We start from the raw sequence: 26,276 nt of genomic DNA, 5'->3' as shown, positions 1-26,276 counted from the left end.
AAAGTTGTTGTCCACTTTGTCCTGAGTACGCTGGTACCACATATGTTGGGGTAAACCACTGTTTGGGCACACGTCGGGGCTTGGAAAGGAGGGAGCACCGTTTGACTTTTTGAACGCAAAATTGTCTGGTATCAATGGTTGCACCATGTCGCGATTAGAGACCCCCTGATGTGCCTAAACAGTGGAAACCCCTCAATTCTAACTCCAACCCTAACCCCAACACACCCCTAACCACAACCCTAACCCCAACACATCCCTAACCCTAATCCCAACCCTAACCATAACCCTAACCCCAACACCCCCCTAACCCTATCCGTAACCCTAATTCCAACCCTATCCCTAATTCCAACCCTAAAAAATATTTTAAAAAAAATAAAAGTTCAAATCACCTCCCTTTCAAAATAAAACAATAAAAAAATCAAACACACACGTATTTGTTATAGCCGCGTTCACAATCGCCTGATCTATCAATATAAAAGAGAATTAAATACATAGAAAGACAGAAGATTCGGCACTGCTCCTTAACCTCTAAGCAGTTTCATGACTGCTATTCAAGTCCAAAATCACACACCTGGACCGACCGCCAAACTACCATCCGAACGGGTGCTCAATCCAGAGAAGCAAACATGTAATCTGATGGCACTCACCGTTCTGTCATGAAAATTCTTTATTGATTAAAAGGCATTGGCACAGGAGGAACGTACAGAGAGTGGACGGTGGCCGTTTCATGCACTTGTGCGTCAACGGTCCTCTCTGTACGTTCCTCCTGTGCCAATGCCTTTTAATCAATAAAGAATTTTCATGACAGAACGGTGAGTGCCATCACTTTTTTCTCTTTTGTACATAATCATAAATGAGAATTAACCTGATCGCTAAATGTCGTAAAGAGAAAAAATGTCAAAACGCCACAATTACTTTTTTTTTATCGCCGCAACATTAAAAAGCAATAAAGGATGACCAAAAGATCGTATCTGCACCAAAATGGTATCCAATTAAAAATGTCAGCTCGGCACACAAAAAATAAGCCTTCACCCAATCCGACATCATGAAAAATGGAGACACAACGGGTATCGGAAAATGGTGCAATTCTTTTATACTTTACCTAATAAAGATGAGTTATTTTTACTGATACAGCGGGTATGGAAAGTATTCACACCCCTTTAAATTATTAAATTGTTTCATTGCAGTCATTAGGTAAATTCAAAATCATACTATCTATTCCTGACACTGGAGGGGCTTATAAACTTCCAAAGTATATAGTTTGAGGTCTGGTATCTGCCAATATGGGGCTAGTTTTCCAATTGTTTTGAATAACATGATACATGATTTTAGGTTGTTTTTTTTTCGTTTAGTCTCGCTTGAGTATAGATCAATATTAAATATTCTACTGATGAGTCGTCTTTGGTGAGGACGATGAAACCCGTAGAAATGAGAGGCTTGGAGAGTGTGTATACGTCACCTCACCCTATATACTGAGACGTGGGGTATATGTTTTTTCTATTACTCACTTTCTGACTAACCTTCAGGGGGTGAATTATGGATATAGTTTTATATTTGGAATTAATAAAGTTTAGTTTTATCCTTTTGTTAGCAAACATGAGGAATGACAAGAGACAACCCATTTAAGAAGATTCAATTTTGGTTAAAACTATTCCAACATTATGAACATAAAAAAGTTCCAAGTAAAATATTTCCCACATTATGAAAATGAAAATGGCTTCTCTTCTGTGTGACTGATCTGATGGCGATCAAGAAGCGCTTTCTGGTTAAAATATTTCCCACATTCTGAAGAGGAAAAAGGCTTCTCCCCTGTGTGAGTTCTCTGGTGCTTATCACAATATGATTTTCTGCTAAAACATTTCCCACATTTTGAACATGAAAATGGTTTCTCCCCTGTGTGAGTTCTCTGGTGCTTAACACAATCTGATTTATTGTTAAAACATTTCCCACATTCTGAACAGGAAAAAGGCTTCTCCCCTGTGTGAATTCTATGGTGATTAATACAATCGTATTTATTGTTAAAACATTTCCCACATTCTGAACAGGAAAATGGCTTCTCACCTGTGTGAATTCTATGGTGATCAATACAATCGTATTTATTGTTAAAACATTTCCCACATTCTGAACAGGAAAATGGCTTCTCACCTGTGTGGGTTCTCTGGTGTCTATCAAGAACTGATTTATGATTAAAACATTTCCCACATTCTGAACAGGAAAAAGACTTCTCTCCTGTGTGGATTCTCTGGTGCTTAAGACAATCTGATTTATTCCTAAAACATTTCCCACATTCTGAACAGGAAAAAGGCTTCTCCCCTGTGTGAGTTCTTTGGTGTGTAACAAAATGTGATTTCTTGTTAAAACATTTCCCACATTCTGAACATGAAAAACGCTTCTTTGCTTTAGGAGCAGTTTGTTTTTTAATGCCTCTTTTGTGACTTTGATTTTTCTTAGTAGTCGGTAATGAATCAGAAGATGGGACCTGTTTCATAGGACCAGATGACAGATCTTTGCTGTGAATAGATGATGATATATCTGGAGTAATAGCAATCACTTCAGTTGTATCTTGTAGGATCTCAAGATCATCAGATTTAAAAGTTGAAGATGTCAGCTGTCCCTCTGATCTCCTGGTACAGTCATCTGCTAAGATAAAAAACAATTATTATTTATTAATAAAATATCCTTGAGTTTTATAATTTTGAACATTTCTACTTAGCTTGCCATTTTTATGGACAGTTTATGTAAAAGCTTTAATTATTTACCAAGACAATGACAGTTCACAGTCTAAAGGGGGTTTTACACATAGCGATATCGCTAACAATATTGCTATAGCGTCACTGATTTTGTGACGTTATAGTGATATCGCTAGCGATATCGCTATGTGTGATACTTACCTCCGACCGGCTCCCCCGCTGTCCATCGCTGATCGCGCGAGATCGGGCGGCTCCATTTCTCGTCGTCAGCTTCCTGCTGGGGCTTCCTGCTGTGACGACGAGCGACGCGTGGAGGCGGGCGGGAGGATGTCAGGATCGCTGTGTCTGAAAGGTGAGTATCGTGCGCTGCGTCGCTGCTGCATCGCTGTGAGGTCTGCCTGTGTGACAGCTCACTAGCGATGCACCAGCGATCCTGACCGGGTCGCTGGTGCATCGCTAAATGTAAAAGGGCCTTAACAGAAAACCTTGTTGGATGAACCAGTAGTGTGCGGTGTTCAACTGTTTGTTCATTCTGCCTCCCAAATATCGAATTAAAAGAAACCAATCAATGTTATGTAGGCGAAAATAATACCAATTCTCATCTCACAAAAAACAAGTCCTCACTCAGGTCCATCATCTGTCAATGGAAAAACAGAGGTTCCCACACTATTAGTGGCTCAAAGGCTGCTGAAAAGCGACAAGGTTTCTATAAACCAATCCAGCAAAATCCGCTCTCATTTCGGAGTCTTGCAGTGTGCGCAAACAACATTTAGGATCCCTGTATTTAGCAATATTATAGTGAGAAGAATCCACTTAATTTGTGATGTGTGTCTCCTGGAGCACAATCTGGGCACTATGTGCTGGGTAAGAAAATGGCAAATGTGTAATTTTCACTCTCCAACATCCACTGTGTGTTAACTTCCAGAAAGTGGCTGTGGAGTCACAATATTCACTCCTCCTAAGGATTATAACCCTCAGTGAATTAATTTATAAAATGGAATCACTTTATGGGGATTTCGACTATTCTGGTTTTCTGTCATTTAGTTATATTAGGGCTTCTGCATATGGTGTGTCCAATCTCATCTGGGATCTGTTCCTGCTGTCCAGCTGGAGTAATCTGCTCCCTACTCCAGCCAATTGGAAAGTACCACACCCTACTAAAGCGCAAAGCACATGGCCGGAATCTGCCAGATACAGCGCTGTTCTCCTCTGGTTCAGTCCTCTGTGCTCAGCTTGCGGCTTGTGTATTTGTTTCCTGCTGTGACCGTGGCCCGTTTACTGACTACTCTTGTGTCTTCTGATTCTGTATTCTGTCCTTCTGGTTCTGACCCAGCTACCTGACTATTCTTCTTGCCATCTAACACCACAGAATAGCAGGTAACATCATGGTCCAAGCCTAGGGGTCCCAGTGTAAGTCCAGATCCATGTAATGGTGTTAAAGGGCGATGAGCAAGGCAATCCTTGGGATATGGAAAGCAGAGTAGAGCCAAGCATGTTCATGGTGGACATCTTTTGAGCTGCCAGGTGACCACGAACAGTGCTCCCAATACATTGTGTCTGCAAACTATTCCAGCAAGATCTGCATTCAAATAGCTAAATGGCGCTCCTTCCCTTCTGAACACTGCCATGTGCCCAGACAGTAGAGTACAACCGTGTGTAGGGATAGTGCGAAGCTGGAAAATAATTTGTAAGATCCATTTGTTTTCTATTATCCTTTGTGAAGAATTCCAAACTTACCACCACATAAAGTGACACACGTCAGATATTAATAATGGGGCCTGACTAGGAACTACTGAAATGATCAAACTCCACAGTCTCCATCAGTAATAAATGAGCAGCTAGTGGTGAAACCTCTCTGGGGTAATTAGCGTATGGGTCACGGAGATTTCACAATCTATACTATCGTAAGGTCCAATATTTTCTGTCAGATGAGTTTCAAGAAGAAATATTAGGCATTTAAAGAGAACTGTGTATAAGGCCGATTTCACACGTCCTGATATTTCCGGTACCGTAAAAAATGGTACCAGAGATGTCCATGTGTGTAATACTTGTGGCACATGTGTGACAACCGTGTGCCACCCGTGTACAGCATCAGTACCACATGGATGGCCGGCAGGGAAGAAGCGGTACAGTAAGCGCTGTTCCCCGGTGGTGGGTGCTGAAGACGCTCTCATCATTTTCCTCTGCTCTGCCGGCGGGGAGAATGATGAGAGTTATATTAAAGTGAGAATGATGATAGTAGGTGCGGGCTTTTGGGACTATTACTCCCATCAACCTACACCTGCTGCTGCTAAGTACAGTGACATCAGGAGCGGATGATGGGAGTATTCTTCACCTGCCGCCTGCGCTATAACTAAATAAATGAATGAAAAAAACGGTGTGGGTTCCCCTGTATTTTCTATAACCTCTCTGGCAAAACTCACAACTGGGGGCTGCAATCCTCAGCTGTCAACTTCAGCAAGGCTGGTTATCAAGAATAGACGGGTCCTCACACTGTTTTTTTAATTATTTAAATAAATAATTTAAAAAACAGCGTGGAGTTCCCCTCCATTTTTGACAACCAGCCTTGCTAAAGCTGACAACTGGGGGGCTGGTATTCTCAGGCTTGTAAGGGGCCATGGATATTGACCCCCCCAGCCTAAAAATAGCAGCCCGCAGCTGCCCAGAAAAGGCATCTATTAGATGCGCCAATTCTGGCGCTTTGCCCGACTCTTCCCACTTAGGTGTTGGTGAGTATAACTGTGTTTGTTATTTCTGAAAAAGGAAAACTGTTTTGTTTTATTTCTAATAAAAGACTTTATTCTGGCTGTGTCTTTATTTACCATGTAACTATGGGGTTCGTAATGGATAGACACCTTTCCATTACTAAGCCGTGGGCTTGATGTCACCTGACAATAAAAGGGTGACATCAACCACACAAATATACAAATATGAACCCCACTTGCCACCGTTACAGAACAAGTGGGAAGACCCAGGAGAAGCGTCGGAATTGGCGCATCTAATAGATGTGTCTTTTCTGGGCAGTGCGGGCTGGTTACTGTTGAATCTATATTTGTAGTTTTCAGTTAATGAGATTCTCGTGCTTCAGGGTGGGGTTGTGGGAGTGGCTCTGGGGCGGGGCTGTGGGCGGGGCTTTATGTGGTGCTCTGCGTACATATTCATCTGTATTGGCTTATGACACTAATTCCTTCAGTGACCTGCCCCCTATTTTACATAAAAAATTACATCCAGAAAAATGGCGCCTGCACAGTACCATCTATAAGTAAGAGATAGATGCTACTGGACAGGTGCCGCCAGTGTCATTTGTAAACTTTTATTTTCTAAGCCTCACAATAGCCACAATATTATAGGCATTGTCAGGAATAATATCAACACTATTATATGCATTATGTAATAATGGGGGGCAGGTCAGTGAGGGATCAGCGACCTGTCATAAGCCAATACAGATGAATATGGAATCAGAGCACCACATAAAGCCCCGCCCACAGCCCCGCCCCAGAGCACGAGAATCTCATTAACTGAAAACTACAAATACAGATTAAACAACAACCACAAGACGGATTTCATCACCAGGTATCATTGTAATGAGTATAACGGCGCTGACCTGACAGTGTCTGTAGGTTACTGAGCACAATCCTGCTGACAGGTTCCCGTTAAATTTAGATCTTAGGCATTTGAAAGCAGCAATGGAGAGATTTTTTTCAAGACTATCAGGGAGATACAGACTCACATTAGGCAGGAAGGCCGATCCCACCACAATCAAACTATCATACAGAATGAACAGGTTAAAAAAAGACGTAGAATAAAAAATTATGTTACATCCCCAACAACAACATATGTACAAGTTGCACTCATTTATGGTGGACCATTGGAGCCACTGTGAGTCCTGACCAGAAGAGTAGAGAAAGTATTAGCGCCCCCATTTCAGGAGAGATTGTGTAGTTATCTGAATTCCTTAGGATGGAAAACATGATGGAATTCATGACGTTTAGTAAATCTATGACACCAGGGCTGGAGCCAACACATCTCCTGCAGGCGGGAATAAATGTATATTACAGCCATCAGCCACGCACAGCTTAGAGATCCATCATGGCACAGGTGGAATGTTTGTCCTGTAGTTTATCACAATCCTCCTTGAAGTTACTTGGTTTTAAAAGAAATTGAAATTTCAGGCTAAAGGGAAACTCTGTTATTGTACAGAAAATTCACACTTACCGTATTTTTTGCACCATAAGACGCACCTAGGTTTTAGAGGAGAAAATTAGGAAAAACAAATTGAATCAAAAAATGTGGTCAATTCTGTACTTAATATCCCCTATCCTGGTATATATGGTCCCCTCCTCCCCATTCTGATACACTTGGCCCCCTCATCCCTACCCTGGTATGCAAGGCCACCTTATCCCTATCCTGGCATGCATGGATCCCTCATCCCTATCCTGATATGACTGGCCCCATCCCCATCCTCGTATGCATGTATCCCTCATCCCTATCCTGGTGTGCATGGTTCCATCCCCATCCTGGTATGCAGGGCCCCCCATCTAATCCTAGTATGCATGCCACCTCATCTCTATCCTGGTATGCATGGCCCCATCATCCCTATCCTGCTATGCAGGGCCCCATCTCATCCTGGTATGCAGGGCCCGCATCTCATCCTGGTATGCAGGGCCCCCATCTCGTCCTAGTATATATGGTCCCATCTTGTCCTAGTATACATGGTCCCATCCCTATCCTGGTATGCAGGGTCCCCTATCTTGTCCTGGTATGCATGGTCCAATCAGCCCTATCCTGGTATGCATGGCCCCATCCTTATCCTGGTATGCATGGCCCTGTAGGAGGAAGGACCAGAACAATAAAGGCAACAGTGTCTGTGGGCCGTAACCATTGGAACTGCCACTAGTGTGGCAGGGGGACAGAGAACCTGACCGGGACAGACCTGTGACCTCTGCTGCAAAGGGTGGGTCTGATATAAAAAGGGGGGTGTGCCGGAACCTGGGGTTTCTGGTGGGAAGACAGGAGGTGCAGCAGAGGAAAGTTTGCTCCCTCCCAGCAGGTAACACTACTGACGACAGACTGCGCTTGAGTGCGCACCCCCAACATCCAGCAACAGCACCAGTGACCGCTTACCGCTGCTGGACGCTGACCCTACGTGACCGCAGGCAGGAAGCGCTGACCGTACTGTGCAACGCTTGACAGCAGACAGTGTAGAGTTCACGGCTCCCGTCGGAGACTTTGACTTTACATCCACGGCTGTGGCCTTGATACCAGAAGCCTCCACCTCATCCGCCTAAACAACAGCCACCGGTACCTGGACATACAGCAGCCCACCAAAAGGTCCCGGACTCTTCTTCACCGCTAAGAGAGAGTGCCTCCGGTTCATCCAGGACCGCTTCCTCAACATGACGCGCCATCTGTGGCGCCATCGTGGAATCTTTCAACCACCTCCCTTCGGATGACAGAGTCTGATAAGTTGAACTCTACTGTTTTTTCCTCTCCCGTCGTTAGCAATTCTTTTTTCGTTGTTACCATTGTTGACAGGTGAAGTCAAGCTGTCACTGCATAATACTGAACTTCCACATACTTGTCCGCGCAATACTTCTGTGCATCTTGTATATATTAACTCCCTGCATGGGGAAAGCATTGTTATCTTTTTCTCTGGTTATAAAAAGACACCCGTTAACACTTGCTCTGCCCCCTGCTCGTCACTGCATCCAACGCACTTGCTGGTAACCTACAGCCCCATCTTGTCCTGGTATGCATGGTCCCATACCTATAAGTGGCCCCCACCCCCATTCCTATCCTGGTATGCATGGCCTTATCAGAAAACAGTAAAAAACAAACCATTACACTTACCTACCCGGTGCTCCCTTGCAGCCTCTTGCTCCGGTTGTGCTTGTAAGCAGCGCTGGGAACAGTGCGTATTCATGAATATTCATTTCTCTTAAGTAACGGCACATGTGACCACCGGTAGCAGCAGGAAGCTAGTTGCTGACACTGTGCGCTACTGAAGAGCAATGAATACTCACTGCCCTTTGCGTGCACAGTCCTGGCATCTGTGCTCTGCTTGTGAGCAGCGCATGACGTCCCTGCCAAGTGCTGCTTACAAGCATATAGCAGTTGCAAGCACCGAAGCAGGACGCTGTGAGGAAGCGCGGGGTAGGTAAGTGTAATGGTTTGCATTTTTAATGTTTTCTGATGGGGCCATGTGTTATGATTAGGTAACCGAGCAGGATAGCTGGGGAATAGGCTAGGCAACCAGATAACCAGAAAGGTTGGTAACTAAGAAGATTGCAAGATTGCAGACCCCTAAACTGACAACACAACTAGAATTAGCCATGGGACGTACCTACGAGGCCCTAGATGCCTCGGCACAGCCAAAGAATTAACTAAGCCTAAAGCAAGAAAGGGGAAAGCTAAACTGCCCCGGAGTAGAACCCCAAAGGAATAGATAGCCCCCGAACATATATTGCTGATGAGACAAGATGAGGCACAAAACACAGGTAGAAAATAGAGTAAGCAAATGATGGGGCCCAAACTGTCTAGATAGAACAGGACAAGAAAGATACTGTCTGCAATCACGCAAAAACCCTAAGAAAAATCCAACACGTATGATATGCAAAAATACTGAAGCCACACGACTTGTCCCCCACTAGATCAGAATTCTGGTGTGAACTTGGAGCAAAACAAAAGATACTGACATAACAGGGGATTAGCAATACTGAACACACTGATATGAGCTGTGGCATATGGAACAAGGTCCTGTTATGAATAGGTCACCGAGGAGGAAAACTAAACAAGCTAAGTCACAGAAAACCAAAGAAGTTGGTAACTATGCAGATTGCAGACCCCTGACCCTAACCACACAACTAGCAGCAGCCGTGGAGCGTTCCTACGATGAATCTAGATGCCTCGTCACAGCCGGAGGACTAAATAAGCCTAAAGCAAGAAAAGGGGAAAACTAACTGCCCCAGAGCAGACCCCAAAGGAATAGACAGCCCCCACACATGTATTGACGGTGAAACAAGATGAAAACACAAACACAGGCAGGAAAATAGGCTGAGCAAACGATGGGGCCCAAACTAACTAGAAAGGACAGGAAAGGAAAGACTGTCTGCAATCTGCCCAAAAACCCTACAAAAATAATGTCCAACACTTCTGATAACAAAATTAACCCTGAAGACACTAGACTTCTCCCACTATATCAGCTGTTATGATGAGTCACCAAAGGAGGAAAAAAACAAAATACCAGCTTAGTCCAGAAAAACCAGAGAGGTTGGCAGCTATCGGATTGCAGACCCCTGAACCTATCCACAACAACTAGCAGTAGCCGTGGGGGGTTCCTACGGTGCCCTAGACCCCTCGATCACAGCCGGAGAACTATATAGCCTAAAGACAGAAAGGGGAAAAACTAAACTGCCCCAGAGCAGACCCCAAAGCAATAGGCAGCCCCCAACATATAATGACGGTGAAGCAAGATGAAAACACTAACACAGATAGAAAGATAGGTTGAGCAAATGATGGGGCCCAAGCTAACTACATAGGACAGGATAGGAAAGCTGCTGTCTGCCATCCGCAAAAACCCTATCAAAATGAGCCAACCGACTGATAGGAAAAACAGGCCCTGAAGTCGCTAGGCTTCAAAAGACTATATCAGCACTCAGGTATATTCTGAAGACAGAACAAAATATCAACAGATCAGAGACAAAAATGGAATTCAGCTCACCCCCGGCCGGGGATGGCAGAACTCCCAAAAAACAAGGCAAAACAAAAACAAAACTGGAGTACAAAGCAGAGCAGAAAAACTTAGCTTTGAGATGCAGGAATCAGACTGGTCTCCAAGAATCCAGCAGGAAAATCACCAGCCAGGAAGAAGGGCGTCGGCAGCCTTATATCCAGTCCTCAATTCCAGCCACCCAGTCATCATCTAGCTGCCCAGGTGTTTGGTAATCAGTCTCACTACCTTCCTTCACTAGAGGAGGGAGTTCATCAGACCTCAATGGTGAAGGGAAAAATGAACTCACAACAATCAGCACTCTGAAATATTCTGAGACAGAGCAAAAAAGAGGCCAATCTAATAAGGGACAAAAAGCAAATTGGCAAATACAGATAAACAAGAGTGGAAATTCAGCACAGCCCCAGCCGGGGCTGGCTGACCACACAAAAAACTGAATAGACAAACAAAATCAAGTGTGAACATTAGCAGAAACACTTAGCTTGAGATGACTGGAACAGAGCTGAAAACCAAGACCTGAAAAGCCAGAAGGAATCACCAGCACCGGAATAGGGCGTCGGCTGACTTAAATCCAGTCTGAGATTCCAGAGATCCAATTGTTATCCTCATCATGAGGTGGCAGATCTCTACTAATTAAATCAACCTCACTACCTCCTGTTACCACCAGAGGGAGCCCGGAAGGAGAACTCACAACTGATAGACCAGAAAATGAGTTCACAACAGGGTCCAGCACAGGTCCCCGCAGGGAACAAGGCTGAACTAACACCTGCAAAGCAGAAATCAGAGAAAGGCAAAAACTGGATCAAATGCAAAAAGATTCCAGCAAACAAATGACTCATCTGAACGATGCAGGACCAAGCAGGGGGCAGGCAGACTTCCAAATGCACAGGAAGAAACCAAATCACCAGCAACAATTGAGGGAAGGTTGCTCACTTAAATCTTCCCAGTCTGTAACACCTGACCTCCAATCATCATCTTCAGGTGATTGACTTTTGTCAACCCGACCAGCTCCATTACCTGCAGCAACCACCAGAGGGAGCCCAAACTCAGAAGCCAGGTCACAAGTGTTCACAACAGCCATGCATACCAGGATGGGGATGGGGGTGTGGGCCAATTATAAGGATGGGGCCATGCATACCAGGATCGGGTTTGGGGGGGTAATCAGATCAAGACACTATTATTAAAGAGAAATGAATATTCATTGTCCTCCAAGCCCATGGGCATGGAATGCAGTGAATATTCATTTCTCTTTAGCAGCGGGAACACGAGTTAGCCGCAGCCCCCGGCTCCAGCCTCCTGTGACCATCTGCCGTTTCCCCAACTTCCCACCACATCCAGAGCCGGTACATCCAGACTATAAGACTCACCCCCCCATTTTCCTCAAGCGTCTTATAGTCCTAAAACTACGGTAGTTTTAACACAAAATGAAAAGTGGGGATAAAGGGAAATTAGTTATTGCACAGAAATTCACACTTGGCCTCACTGCACATTTAATGTTGTCGCTCAAAAAAGCAAAGTTTGACCAGAAAGACTGGACCTGGTCATGAGTAGTTTTGAGCGATACCACCCGATACTGAAAAATATCAGATCGGAATGGATCGGCCGATCTAAAAAAAGTATCAGGTATCGCCGATTCCGATCCCGGAAGTCCCATTCAAGTCAATGGAACTGAAATATCGGAATTAAAAAAAAACCTTTCTTTCCCTGTAGGTTAGTTCTACATGAAGAAACACAACTAATAATAATGTAGAATGTATTGTGGGAGGTGTAGGAGACATTAAAGCCATAGAGTTTTAGCCCAATCAAATGGAATAGCAGGAATTAAAAAAATTTTCTTAAAGACGTTTGGAGTTACAAAGATATTTACTGTTAACCTCTTTTATATTTTGTCAGATATGTATGTTTCACTACTTCCATGCTCTTCACCTTCTTTTTTACTTCTCCCACACTTTCTCCTTCATCATCCTCAGCAGCATCTTTTTCATCAACTTCTTCACCTTATTCATCTTCTTCTTCACCTTCTTCCTATTTAATTTTTATTTTAGATTCTTCATATTCTTCTTATTCAACTATTATTCTTCTTCATATTCAACTTCTTCCTATTCTTCTTCATCATATTCTTATTTGTGTCAGGCATTCCTGCAGTTGTTATCTATAAAAGTTTGAAGATTACACCTTCCGTTCAGCCTGTGACAACAGATTTACAACAGGATTTGTCCGCGTTCAGTTTGGCCTGCAGCAGCAGGCCTTTTCCAGGGGCACCACGAGGAGGAATGGACTCACCCCCATACACTGTTTAGTCTTCTGCTTATAAATTAGATAATATCATTTGCTCTGATTTTTAGTCTTATGCTTAATGTTCTTCTGCTTTTGGTTTTTATGCTTCTTGGTCTTCTGTCTCTTGTTGTTCTGCATCTTGGTGGTTGTCTTCCTGTCCTTTGTCCTCTTGGTCATCTTCTTCAGGGTCATCTTTAGGTATTCTTCTGTGTAGTCTTCAGGGTCGTCGTCTTCAGGGTCATTGTCAGGGAGATCCAGAGTGAGAATCAAAAACCATTTCCACAAGCTTGAACTTGGAAAAGTAGCAGAAGGTACAAGAAGGCTGAGGAACTGCCGAGAACCAGCTGACGGTACTGGAACCCGGAGGGGCAGCAGAATGAACAAGAGCCAATGGGACAACCGTGGACCAGCTGACGGTGCTGGAACCCGGAGGGGCAGCAGAAGGAACAAGAGCCAATGGGACAACCATGGACCAGCTGACGGTGCTGGAACACGGTTACTAAGCAGGAGGTACCTGTGCTCCAAAGCACTACCAAGGACCAGCAGACGTTGCTGGAACTCGGATACCAAGGAGGCACCTAGGCGAAAGGCACTGCCGAGAACCAGCTGACGGTACTGGAACCCGGAGGGGCAGCAGAATGAACAAGAGCCAATGGCACAACCATGGACCAGCTGACGGTGCTGGAACACGGTTACTAAGCAGGAGGTACCTGTGCTCCAAAGCACTACCAAGGACCAGCAGACGTTGCTGGAACTCGGATACCAAGAAGGAGGCACCTAGGCCAAAGGCACTGCCGAGAACCAGCTGACGGTGCTGGAACCCGGATGGGTAGCAGAAGCTGCAAGAGCAAATGACACTAGCGAGGACCAGCTGACGGTGCTGGAACCCAGAGGGGCAGCAGAAGGAACAAGAGCCAATGGGACAACCGTGGACCAGCTGACGGTGCTGGAACCCGGAGGGGCAGCAGAAGGAACAAGAGCCAATGGGACAACCATGGACCAGCTGACGGTGCTGGAACACGGTTACTAAGCAGGAGGTACCTGTGCTCCAAAGCACTACCAAGGACCAGCAGACGTTGCTGGAACTCGGATACCGAGAAGGAGGCACCTAGACCAAAGGCTCTGCCGAAAACCAGCTGATGGTGCTGGAACCCGGATTGGTAGCAGAAGGTACCCATGATCAACAAAGTTGCAAGGCCGCGAGCAGGACGCAGTTTCCGAAAACCACAGTCCAACAGGGGGTGCTTGTCCTATTGGCACTACGGAACCAGCCTTTATTACCAGAACCCGCAGCCCACATAGGAAGCACCAAAACTGCAGGCACCATAGACTCGGCTAACCTGACCGCAACACGACAGGACAACGTATCGGTGGCAAAGTGACGTTGACACTACCCGGAAACAGCAGGCGGGCTGGAACCAGGCTGGGCAGGAGGGAGTATCCGTGCCAAAGACACTGCCGAGAACCAGCTGACGGTGCTGGAACCCGGATGGGTAGCAGAAGCTACAATACTCTATGGCACTACCGAGAACCAGCTGACGGTGCTGGAACCCAGAGTGGCAGCAGAAGGAACAAGAGCCAATGGCACAACCGTGGACCAGCTGACAGTGCTGGAACACGGTTTCTAAGCAGGAGGTACCTGTGCTAAAAAGCACTACCAAGGACCAGCAGACGTTGCTGAAACTCGGATACCAAGAAGGAGGCACCTAGGCCAAAGGCACTGCCGAGAACCAGCTGACGGTGCTGGAACCCGGATGGGTAGCGGAAGGTACCCATGAAAAAAACAAAGTTACAAGGCCGTGAGCCGGCCGCAGTTACCGAAACCCACAGTCCTACATAGGAAGCACCAAAACTGCAGGCACCATAGACTCGGCTAACCCGACCGCAACACGACAGGACAACGTATCGGTGGCAAAGTGACATTGACTGTTATGATTCAGGAGGAGAAAACAAAAATACAAGCTAAGTCCAGAAAACCGGAGAGGTTGGTAGCTATCGGATTGCAGACCCCTGATCCTATACACCACAACTAACAGAAGCCATGGGGGGTTCCTACGGTGCCCTAGACCCCTCGTCACAGCCGGAGAAATACATAAGCCTAAAGAAGGAAAGGGGAAATCTAAACTGCCCCAGAGCAGACCCCAAAGCAATAGACATCCCCCAACATGTATTGTCGGTGAAAAACAGATGAAAACACAAACACAGACAGAAAGACAGGCTGAGCAAGCGATGGGGCCCAACTAACTAGATAGGACAGGACAGAAAAGATGCTGGCTGCAATCCGCAAAAAACCCTACCAAAAATGTCCCAACCATCTGATAGGGAAAAAGGCCCTCACTAAGCACTCAGGTATATTCTGAAAACAGAGCAAAGAGATCAACTGATCAGAGACAAAAATGGAATTCAGCCAGTCCCAACCAGGACTGGCTAAATACAAACACTAAGGAAACCAGACAAAATCTCATGGAATAATAGCAGGGAAAAAACATAGCTTTTAGTAGACAGGAACTAAGCTGGATGCAAGAGCTCAGAGCAGAAAGGATCACCAGCAGCCCTGCAGGGCGTCGGCTGCCTTATATCCACTCAGAAATTCCAGATGTCCAATCACACTCCGCCAGTTCAGATGACAGGTTCTTCCCATCCCAATCAATTTCACTACCTCTCTTCACCAGCAGTGGGAGTTCATCAGACAGTTGACACTACCCGGAAACAGCAGGCGGGCTGGAACCAGGCTGGGCAGGAGGGAGTACCCGTGCCAAAGACACTTCTGAGCTGCAACTGGCGATGTTGGAGCCCAGGGGTCAATCATGCAGCAGGCTGAGGCCTACTTGGAGCGAGTTTTATATTGGTTGTACACAACTACTGATTTTAACCGGGCTCCACTTAGGCCTCTGGCTCTACTGTCTCTAGTATTTCCCCTGGCCTCCAACCCCGGCAGTCGCTGCTCTGAAGTGGCGTGTGCACAATCCACACTTGTTCCTGTGTGACTGGGGCTCATTTACGTCAGTTGATCCACTGATGTGTGTCCGGCAAGGTCTCCTGCTCTGTCCACATTCCCACTACTAGTAATGGTAATGGGGACAGAGCGGGAGACATTGCCGGACACACATCAGTGGATCAACTGACGTGCCTGAGCCACAGTAACACAGGAACAAGAGTGGATTGTGCAGACGCCACTTCAGAGCAGCGACTAGCGGGGTTGGAGGCCAGGGGAAATACTAGAGACAGTAGAGCCAGAGGCCTAAGTGGAGCACGGTTAAAAATCAGTAGTGTGACTGTGTAGGCAGCAGGAGACTTTGCCATCCACACAGCAGGGGAACAGCTGGCGTTACTGAACCCCACAGACACCGGAGCGAGTGTTTCAATCTGTGCGGATGGCACTTCCAGGCTACAACTGGCTGTGTTGTAGCCCAGGATCAATGCTCCGAGCAGGCTGAGGCCTACTTGCGGCGAGGAGAAAATACGATGTAGTGTGAGTTTGGAGGCAGCAGGAGAGTTTGCCATCCACACAGCAGGGGAACAGCTGGCGTTACTGAACCCCACAGACACAGGCTAGAACTGGCTGTGTTGTAGCCCAGGATGAAGCATGCAGCAGGCGGAGGCCAACTTGCAGCTGGTTTTATAGAGGTTGTAGATTACTACTGATTGTAACCGTGCTCCACTATGGCCTCCGGCTCCACTGTCTCTAGTATTTCCCCTGGCCTCCAACCCCGCCAGTTCCTGCTTTGAAGTGGCGTCTGCACAATCCACACTTGTTCCTGTGTAACTGTGGCTCAGTCACATCAGTTGATCCCCTGATGTGTGTCTGGCAAGGTCTCCTGCTCAGTCCTCATTCACACTACTAGTAATGGGAATGTGGACAGAGCAGGAGACCTTGCCGGACACACATCAGGGAATCAACTGACGTGACTGAGCCACAGTAACTCAGGAACTAGTGTGGATTGTGCAGACGCCACTTCAGAGCAGGAACTGGCGGGGTTGGAGGCCAGGGGAAAAACTAGAGAGCACAGTTACAAATCTGTAGTAGTTTGCATGTGGATAGAGCAGGAGACTTTGCCGTCGACACAGCAGGGGAACAGCTGGCATTACTGAACCCCACTAACACAGGAGCAAGTGTGTGTTTCTCTGCGAGGATGGCACTTCTGAACACCAACTGGCGTTGTTGGAGCCCAGGATGAGGCATGGAGCAGGCTGAGGCCTGATGTTGTTGGCATGTGGATGGAGCAGGAGACTTTCGCGTCTACACAGCAGGGGAACAGCTGGCATTACTGAACCCCACTAACACAGGAGCTAGAGTGTGTTTCTCTGCGAAGACGGCACTTCTGAACACCAACTGGCGTTGTTGGAGCCCAGGATGAGGCATGGAGCAGGCTGAGGCCTGATGTTGTTGGCATGTGGAGGCAGCACTAGACTTTGCCATCTACAGTACACAGCAGGGGAACAGCTGGCATTACTGAACCCCACTAACACAGGAGCTAGTGTGTGTTTCTCTGCGAAGACGGCACTTCTGAACACCAACTGGCGTTGTTGGAGCCCAGGATGAGGCATGGAGCAGGCTGAGGCCTGATGGTGTTTGCATGTGCATGGAGCAGGAGACTTTGCCATCTAGACAGCAGGGGAACAGCTGGCATTACTGAACCCCACAGACACAGTAGCAAGTGTGTTTTTCTCTGCGAAGACGGCACTTCTGAACACCAACTGGTGTTGTTGGAGCCCAGGATGAGGCATGGAGCAGGCTGAGGCCAACTTGCAGCACGTTTTATAGAGGTTGTAGACTACTACTGATTGTAACCGTGCTCCACTTAGGCCTCAGGCTCCACTGTCTCTAGTATTTCCCCTGGCCTCCAACCCCGCCAGTGACAGCTCGGAAGTGGCCTCAGCACAATCCACACTTGTTCCTGTGTTACTTGGGCTCAGTCCCGTCAGTTGATCCCCTGATGTGTGTCCGGCAAGGTCTCCTGCTCTGTCCTCATTTACACTACTAGTAATGGGAATGTGGACAGAGCAGGAGACCTTGCCGGACACACATCAGAGGATCAACTGACGTGACTGAGGCCAAGTAACACTGGAACATGTGTGGATTGTGCAGACGCCACTTAAGAGCTGTCACTGGCGGGGTTGGAGGCCAGGGGAAATAATAGAGACAGTGGAGCCAGAGGCCTAAGTGGAGCAGGGTTAAAAATCAGTAGTATTTTGAATGTGGATGGAGCAGGAGACTTTGCCCTCCACACAGCAGGGGAGCAGCTGGCATTACTGAACCCCACTAACACAGGAGCAAGTGCTTTTCTCTGTGCAGACGACACATCTGAGCGACAACTGGCTGTGTTGAAGCCCAGGGACTATAGTTCAGGTGGTAGAAACATGAACACAACAGGAGACCTGGATACAGTTGCCAACCAATTATTTAGTCGGGAAGCGGACTGGCAAATTCTGGGGAGATCCAGGCCTTGTTCATTTTCAGAAAAGTAAGCCGGTCGACGTTATCGGAAGAAAGTCGCGTGCGACGGTCTGTTAGCACACCACTTGCGGCACTAAAGACGCGTGCCGATAATACACTGGCAGCAGGGCAAGCCAGCACCTCCAATGCATACTGGCTAAGCTCTGGCCATGTATCCAGCTTAGAGACCCAAAACTTGAAGGGGGAAGAGCCATCTGGGAGTACAGTCACAGGGCAAGACATGTAGTCTGTCACCATCTGACGGAAACGTTGCCTCCTGCTGACTGGAGCCATCAGTGATGGTGTAGACAATTCTGGCGGACACACAAAACTTTGCCACATTTGGGCCATAGTGGTCTTGCCTTGTGCTGCGGCGCTGCCTCTGCTCCCTCTTTGTGCCGAGTTTCCTCCACTGGCTCGACGCACAGAGGTGCTTTGTAAAGCACTAACACCACTGCTGTCGGGTGGAATGGAAAACATGATGGACTGCACCAGTGTGTCTTGGTACTCCTGCAGTTTACGCTCCCGGTTCAACGTTGGTATGAGGGTTTGCAAGTTGTCCTGGTAGCGAGGATCTAGGAGGGTGTACACCCAATAGTCAGCCGTGTAGAGAATGTGGGCGATGCGGTGGTCGTTTCTCAGGCACTGCAGCATGAAGTCAACCATGTGCTGCAGACTCCCAACTGCCAAAGAACCGCTGTCCCCTGCTTGAGGCGTGTTCTCTGCCTGCTCTGAATTACCCCACCCTCGCTGCACATACTGACTAGAGCTTTGTGTACCTCCCTCCTCTGGAGAGATGTCTTCCTCCTCCATCGACTCCTCCTCATCCTCCTCACAAAGTGTCCCCTGCCTAGGCCTTTGTGAGGAAGCACGTAGCGCAGACTGTCCAGAAGCAGATGGCATTTGGGACTCCTCATCCTCCACCTCTTCCAAAACCTCATCCCTTAGTGCTTGCAGTGTTTTTTGAAGCAGGCAGATAAGGGGGACAGTCATGCTGACTAGTGCATCATCTGCACTCGCCATCCGCGTGGAATCATCGAAGGCATGCAAAACGAGGCAGATGTCCTTCATAGAGGCCCACTCAGTGGTGCTGAAGTGTGACCGGTACGACTTGTGCAGTGCGACTTGTTTGCGCCTGATGCAGCTGGTACTCCATGACTGCTGCCTGCTGCTCACACAACCGCTCCAACATATGTAACGTAGAATTCCACCTGGTGGGTAGGTCACATATGATGCGATGTTCCGGAAGGCGTAATCGGCGCTGCAGAGCAGCAAGGCGCGACCTTGCCGTGCTGGAACGCCGCAAGTGAGCGCACTCTATGTGGACCTTGTGCAGCAGTGCACCAAGATCCAGATAGTCCCTCAGAAAGCTCTGCATGACCAAGTTGAGCACATGTGCCAGACATGGGATGTGAGTGAGGTTGACTAGGCCAAGAGCTGCCACCAGATTTCGGCCATTGTCACACACTACCAAGCCCGGCTAGAGATTCGCTGGCACAAACCACACGTCGCTCTCCTGCTTGATGGCATTCCAGAGCTCCTGCGCTGTGTGGCTTCGATTCCCCAAAGAAATTAATTTCAGTACGGCCTGTTGACGTTTGGCCACGGCTGTGCTCATATCGGTCGTAATAGGCTTCTGCTGCGCTGTTTCAGAGGAACTTGAGAAGGAGGAGGAGTCAATGTGTACAGACTGGATTCCTGCAATCCGTGGAGTTGGCAGAACACGTACAGTGCCACTCTCCAGATCTGTACCCGGCTCCACAACATTGACCCAATGGGCAGTGAGGGAAAGGTATCGTCCCTGTCCATGGTTACTGGTCCACGCATCAGTGGTCAGGTCGACCTTGCTACTGACGGAGTTTAGTAGCGCATGTTTTATGTTTGCCTCCACATGTTTCTGCAAGGCAGGGACGGTTCGCCTGCTGAAATAAAAGCGGCTGGGCAAGGTGTATTGTGGGACTACCAATGCCATGAAGTCCCGGAAGGTGTCAGTCTCCACCAGCCTGAATGAGAGCATTTCAAGTGCCAGTAATTTGGCAATGCCAGCATTCAGAGCCTGTTCTCGGGGATGGTTTGCCGAGTATGGCCGCCTTTTCTCTCATGCCTGTGCTACCGATGGCTGTTGAGTGGCCTGGGAGTGTGAGGATGACTTGGAACGTGGTGCTGTGGGTGGAATGTCACAGGGTCTCCGGACAACAGTGCCAGATGTTCTTCCTTGGTGATCCTGTGAGGAAGCCGAACCAGCTGTGTGTGAGCTGGAGGAAGAGGCCCCAACACGAGCTGAAGAGGTGGTAGGTGGTGCTGTACATTGGCCTACGTCTTCAGTGTGTCTGTGTGACTCCACCTCGTGCTTGGTCCGCACGTTTCCACATATTAGTGGTATTGAGGTTGCTGACATTTTTCCATCTTTTGACTCTCTGATGACACAGCTTGCATTTGACAAAGCAAATGTCATCTGCAACTGTGTCAAAAAAGGACCACGCACTGCAAGTCTTGGGAGCGCCAGTTTTGCCTTTTGAAAGTGGAATGCTCCTAACGGGTGCCGAAGTGGAGGCTACAGGCAACCAAGTCTGCCCCCTCCCTCTCCGTCCGGTTTTGGCCGTTCGGGGAATCTCTTCCTCAGAGCTGCTCCCACCACCTTCCTGTTCCTCACGCCATGATGGGTCAAGGACCTCATCATCTACACTCCCCTCTTCAAACACCTGCTTCTCCTGGGTTGTCTCGCCAGCACCGTACGCAACAGAAAGTGGCACCTGTGTCTCGTCATCATCTGATGCGTACTGAGGTGTGCTGACCATAGGCACTGGCCCACCCGCCTCTTCAGATTCAGAGGGACAAAGCATTTGCGCATCACTGCATACTCCCTCTTCTTCACATTCTGGAATGCTGCTTGGCTGGCCCCCTCTTTCCAAACCAACAGATTCCGAGAACAGAAGTAGAGACTGTGATGGCTCCTGTCCAGGGCTCTCTGACTGCCTGGGCACTTTGGCAGGTGGTGAAGAGACAGATGGTTGCTCTTTGGTGCTCTGGCCCTGAGAGGATGTGGAAGTAATTGAAGTCGATGCGTTAGCTGCCATCCATCCGACAACGGCTTCAATTTGTTCCTCCCGCAGCAGTGGGGTACGGTGAGCTCCTACAAAGCTGCGTATAAAGGACTGTTGCCAGCTAAAACTGGGGGATGCTGACTCACTGGTGCCAACAGCAGGCACAGAATCCCCACGTCCTCTCCCTGCAGAATCCCCACGTCCTCTCCCTGCAGAATCCCCATGTCCTCTCCCTGCTGAAACTCCACACCCACGGCCACGTGCCTTACTCCCTGCCTTCTTCATCTTGCTAGACTGAGAAAGATAGGCAGAAAAGTACAAAGGGGGGCCTTAGTGTGCTTATTCCTGAACAGCTGGTTACAGGTATAAGAAACACTAATTTTATGAAGTGTGTGTGTCGAATACACTTTAATGGGAGCTAATGTGGCCTGCACAACTTTCAAATGTAGTGTTTGGTGAACTTTGTTGTTTTTTTTTTGGGAAAAAAAACTAAAAGGATGTGACCAAAGATTTGAAAGTGAGAGTATCACCAACTTTCTGGAGCTATTACAATGCAGGCAGGTAACCTACAATGCAAAAGATGAGGCTCCAAAAAAATTGGGTAATACTAATCTGGCTGCAGCTGAAGGGCACAAGCCAGAAAAAAGGCTCCTCTATCTACTCCTATATAGTGTTTGCAACCAACCAATGTAGATGGATATGGATGGATGCACACTAATAGGAGAAGAAAAAATGAGCTGCAATTAAAGAAAAATATGTGTGAGGCAGTGACGCACGCTGAGCAGCCTACAACCAGACGTAGCTGCAGGACACACTACTCAGCGTGAGCTGCACTCACACACAGTCAGAGACCTCTCAGACAGCCGTGAACAGTGCAGCTAAGTGGGCACTAGTACTGACAGGCTGCAGAAAGGCTCCGCTGTGCACCCCTAGAGTGTTTGCAACCACCGTATATGGATACAGATGGATGCACACTAATAGGAGAAAAAATGAGCTGCAATAAAAGAAAAATGTGTGAGGCAGTGACGCACGCTGAGCGGCCTACAACCAGACGTAGCTGAAGGACACACTACTCAGCGTGAGCTGCACTCACACACAGTCAGAGACCTCTCAGACAGCTGTGAACAGTGCAGCTAAGTGGGCACTAGCACTGAAAGGCTGCAGAAAGGCTCCGCTGTGTACTACTAGTGTTTGCAACCAATGTATATGGATACGGATGGAATCACACTAGATAGAATTTAAGAAAAATAAGCAGCTCAAAAAGAAAAATATGTATGAGGCAGCAGTGATGCACGCTGGGCGGCCTACAACGAGACGTGGCTGAAGGACCCACTCCACAGCGTGAGCTGCACTCACACAGCCCTTGCAGAAAGCTGTGAACACTGCTGCTAGGGAAAAGAAAGCTACAGTGGTGGTTTATGTAGCCTGGGTTAAGCACTATATGTTTTGTGGAATCGCTATTTCTAACTGTCCCTCACAGTCTTCAACAGCAGCCTGTCCCTAACTGAATTCACAGCAGAGTGACCAGAAATGGCGGCGGCTTTTATAGTGCATCATGACATCATTTCAGCAGCCAATCACAGCCATGCCAATAGTTAACATGCCTACATGCCTAACAGGATGTGCCCACACTTCTGAGGATTCCCATTGGCTGAATCAAAGCGTGCGGGCTGATAGCATTATGGGAACTTCCGATTCCGGTATCTGATAGGAAAAAAGTATCGGAAGTCAGTATCGGAATTCCGATACAGCTAATATGGGCCGATACCCGATACTTGCGGTATCGGAAAGCTCAACACTAGTCATGAGACATTCAGCAGCACAGAAGGGAGAGAAAATTCATCCAATAAGATCTCAGGGATCTAGGAAGCCAACAGCATCATTACCCTCCGCTTTCTCTTTCAGGCCCATCATAAGATTTTTCTTCAAGTGATTTTCTAACCTTTCAGCACATTCTACGTAGGCTGTCATTTGACTTCCAGGGGGTAGGTGGATCCTCCAGGTTGTAAGTTCTATAGAAAAGGGCTTTCAATGCCCAAAGTCATTTGAACAGTTTTAGGTGGAGAATGTTGTGGTCTAGAGGCAAAATGGTGATCATGGTAATACGGCCGGACTACACCACCGATAAAGCAGCCACAGCCGGTGACTGAGAGGAATCTGTGACTTCTCTCCATTCAGTGGTTACTACTCACCTGGGCAGTCATATGTGGGAATCTCCTCTTTACACCACTCATTATTTCTCACATATGTCTCTGTAGTGTTAATATGAGTCAGATCTTCATCCTGAAACAAATATTGTAAAGGTCAAAGACAGATGGAGAAGTCCCATCTATGATCAGCTCTAATCCTGCCATCTCCACCGTTCTCATTACACAAGTATAAAACATATAATACTGGTGGATAAAACAAGACTGAGCACAAGACCTTCACAGCCGTCTACACATCATAGGGGAGATCTCCTGACACCTTCTCTCCATCTACCTGATGATCCTGAGGAGCCCTGGGATCTTCTTGGTTACAGTCCTGTGGTAGAAGAGGACGGGGACATCTCTCTGGTGCTGTCCTCTTACTGGATAGATCTGGAGGAAACACATACAGGGACTGAATTCATTCTCTACATAGAGATAATTATAGGACGTGTGTATTTAGTCCTGTCTATTACCTGGAGATGTGAGGGGCTGGGGAACCTCCATTATGACGTTCTTGTACAGATCTCTGTGTCCTTCTAAATACTCCCACTCCTCCATGGAGAAATAGACAGCGACATCCTGACACCTTATAGGAACCTGACACATACAATGATACCGTCATCCCCCGATCCCTTCATAGTGTTACTGTATAATGTTCCGGCATTCCCAGCAGTGTCACCTCTCCAGTCAGCAGTCACCTCTCCAATCATCTTGTAGGTGAGTTCTAAGATCTTCTGGTCATTGATGTCCTCATGGATCAGGGGGTGAGGTGGAGGCCCCGTGATTGGGCTCAGGGGTCTTCCACATCCCTCAGACACAGGGTCCTGACAGCGATCACTAGAGGTCTTCTTCACCACTGTGTAATCCTGGTTATGGAGAGACACATTAATAAATCTCACTACAGACATTCCCAGAGTCCTCACCTCTCCAGTTCTGTCCATCTGTTATTCCCATAGATAAGAATGATGTAATGTGACGTCATCAGAATCTCTCACCTCTCCAGTGAGACGGAAGAGGATCTCTAGGGTGAGGTGTAACATCCTCTCCGCCATCTTGTCTCTGTCCATATCCATCCTTGATGGGTAAATCAGGAAAATTCTCTTCTGTAGAAGATCTTCACTGAGAGGATCCGATATTGTAGACACCTGAATGAGAAGAAGATGATCCGATGTAACATCATAAGAATCCTGTGTAATAATACAATTACTGGAGATAATAAGGGAAACATAGGAGGAGATTTATTATCTTACAGGGTTTAGTTTTCTTCCCTGACATCTACTAATAAAACCTATATATTTAGGCCACAGACAACAAGCAGTTTCCTCCTCGGAGTCGGCAGCTGAACACGTTCCTCATAGACTCATCTTCCATAACGCTAATTCTCGTCTCATTACCGACACTGGAATCGGCATTAGCAATACTGCAGGAGATATTCATTACACGCGACATGAGAAATAACTCCTTCATGATGAGGACGACATCTTCATCTTCTACTGCGGCTCTAGAGACAGATGTGGCCAGAGTCGGTCACTGCCTCCATCCCCACCGGCCGTCTATATGAAGGTTTCCCGTCTTCCCCGCACTGGAATCTTCTCTCCCGTTAGATCTCAGCTCTGAGTCACACACAGAAGTTTGAGGCTTTTCTGGAAGAACAGGACAGGAGAGATCTGAGGCTGATGTCTCCATGTACAGGGTTTCCCCTCGGGATAAGAGGCTTTTCTATCCCTTTCCCCCAATTAGAGGGGACACCTGTGGATATCGGGGTCTTTACCGGCTGCAGTCCTGGGGGGATTTACTCGGTAACGTGGACGTTGGACAAACGTCACCATCAATTCCCATCAGAGTGAAGGAACATCGCTCCTCTATTCAGCTCTATGGATCCAGGATGAAATCCACTGCGGCCCCTGCAAGAAAAGAGCGAAGTCTGGTGAGACCCCCGAGGCCGGAGATTTCTACAGCTGCTCTGTGCACACAGGACCTGTGATGAGGTCACAGGAGGGGCGGAGTCAGAGGTCACATGATCAGGGGCCTCAGCGTGTGCAGGACTCTGCTGTGCTGGTTGTCATGGTGCTGGATGAGGGGAAGTTTCTGTGTGGGGTCAGGAGGGGTTTACAGGGTGGATGTAGCAGAGCCGTGTGTGTACGAGGTGTACGGAGCAGAGCCGTGTGTGTACGAGGTGTACGGAGCAGAGCCGTGTGTGTACGAGGTGTATGGAGCAGAGCCGTGTGTGTATGAGGTGTACGGAGCAGAGCCGTGTGTGTACGAGGTGTACGGAGCGGAGCCGCGTGTGTACGAGGTGTACGGAGCGGATCTGTGTGTGTATGAGGTGTACGGAGCGGAGCCGTGTGTGTACGAGGTGTACGGAGCGGATCTGTGTGTGTACGAGGTGTATGGAGCGGAGCTGTGTGTGTACGAGGTGTACGGAGCGGAGCCGTGTGTGTACGAGGTGTACGGAGCGGATCTGTGTGTGTACGAGGTGTATGGAGCGGAGCTGTGTGTGTACGAGGTGTATGGAGCGGAGCCGTGTGTGTATGAGGTGTACGGAGCGGAGCCGTGTGTGTACGAGGTGTACGGAGTGGAGCCGTGTGTGTACGAGGTGTACGGAGCGGATCTGTGTGTGTATGAGGTGTACGGAGCGGAGCCGTGTGTGTACGAGGTGTACGGAGCGGATCTGTGTGTGTACGAGGTGTATGGAGCGGAGCTGTGTGTGTATGAGGTGTACAGAGCGAAGCCGTGTTTGTGTGGACCCCTCTGTGTACTCTGTATACCCCCAGCTTCGGTCACAGACCCCACAGTGTACGCTGTATACACCCTTATACTCCCAGCTTCAGTCGCAGACCCTTCAGTGTGCCCTGTATACACCCATATACCCCCATCTTCGGGCACAGACCCCTGTGTACGCTGTATAGA

At 47.8% G+C, this 26,276-nt stretch overlaps 1 protein-coding gene across 1 annotated transcript in view; it reads right to left on the bottom strand.

Moving 5' to 3' along the window:
* Positions 1–883: 883 nt before the first annotated feature.
* Positions 884–26,276, bottom strand: part of LOC141082427 (uncharacterized) — a 39,038-nt gene continuing 13,645 nt past the window's right edge. The window contains exons 2-7 of the mRNA XM_073566369.1: positions 24,362–24,511; positions 24,065–24,232; positions 23,840–23,963; positions 23,659–23,756; positions 23,370–23,460; positions 884–2,640 (exon numbers count right to left, since the gene is read on the bottom strand). Coding sequence (XP_073422470.1) covers positions 1,700–2,640; positions 23,370–23,460; positions 23,659–23,756; positions 23,840–23,963; positions 24,065–24,232; positions 24,362–24,511 — 1,572 coding nt within the window. The 3' untranslated portion in view covers positions 884–1,699. The remainder of the gene's footprint in view (positions 2,641–23,369; positions 23,461–23,658; positions 23,757–23,839; positions 23,964–24,064; positions 24,233–24,361; positions 24,512–26,276) is intronic.

The sequence above is a fragment of the Dendrobates tinctorius genome, unplaced genomic scaffold (assembly GCF_039654945.1).
Source record: "Dendrobates tinctorius isolate UK_male_01 unplaced genomic scaffold, ASM3965494v1 ptg000017l, whole genome shotgun sequence".
Taxonomy (NCBI): domain Eukaryota; kingdom Metazoa; phylum Chordata; class Amphibia; order Anura; family Dendrobatidae; genus Dendrobates; species Dendrobates tinctorius.
This window is presented reverse-complemented; position numbering and strand designations above follow the sequence as displayed.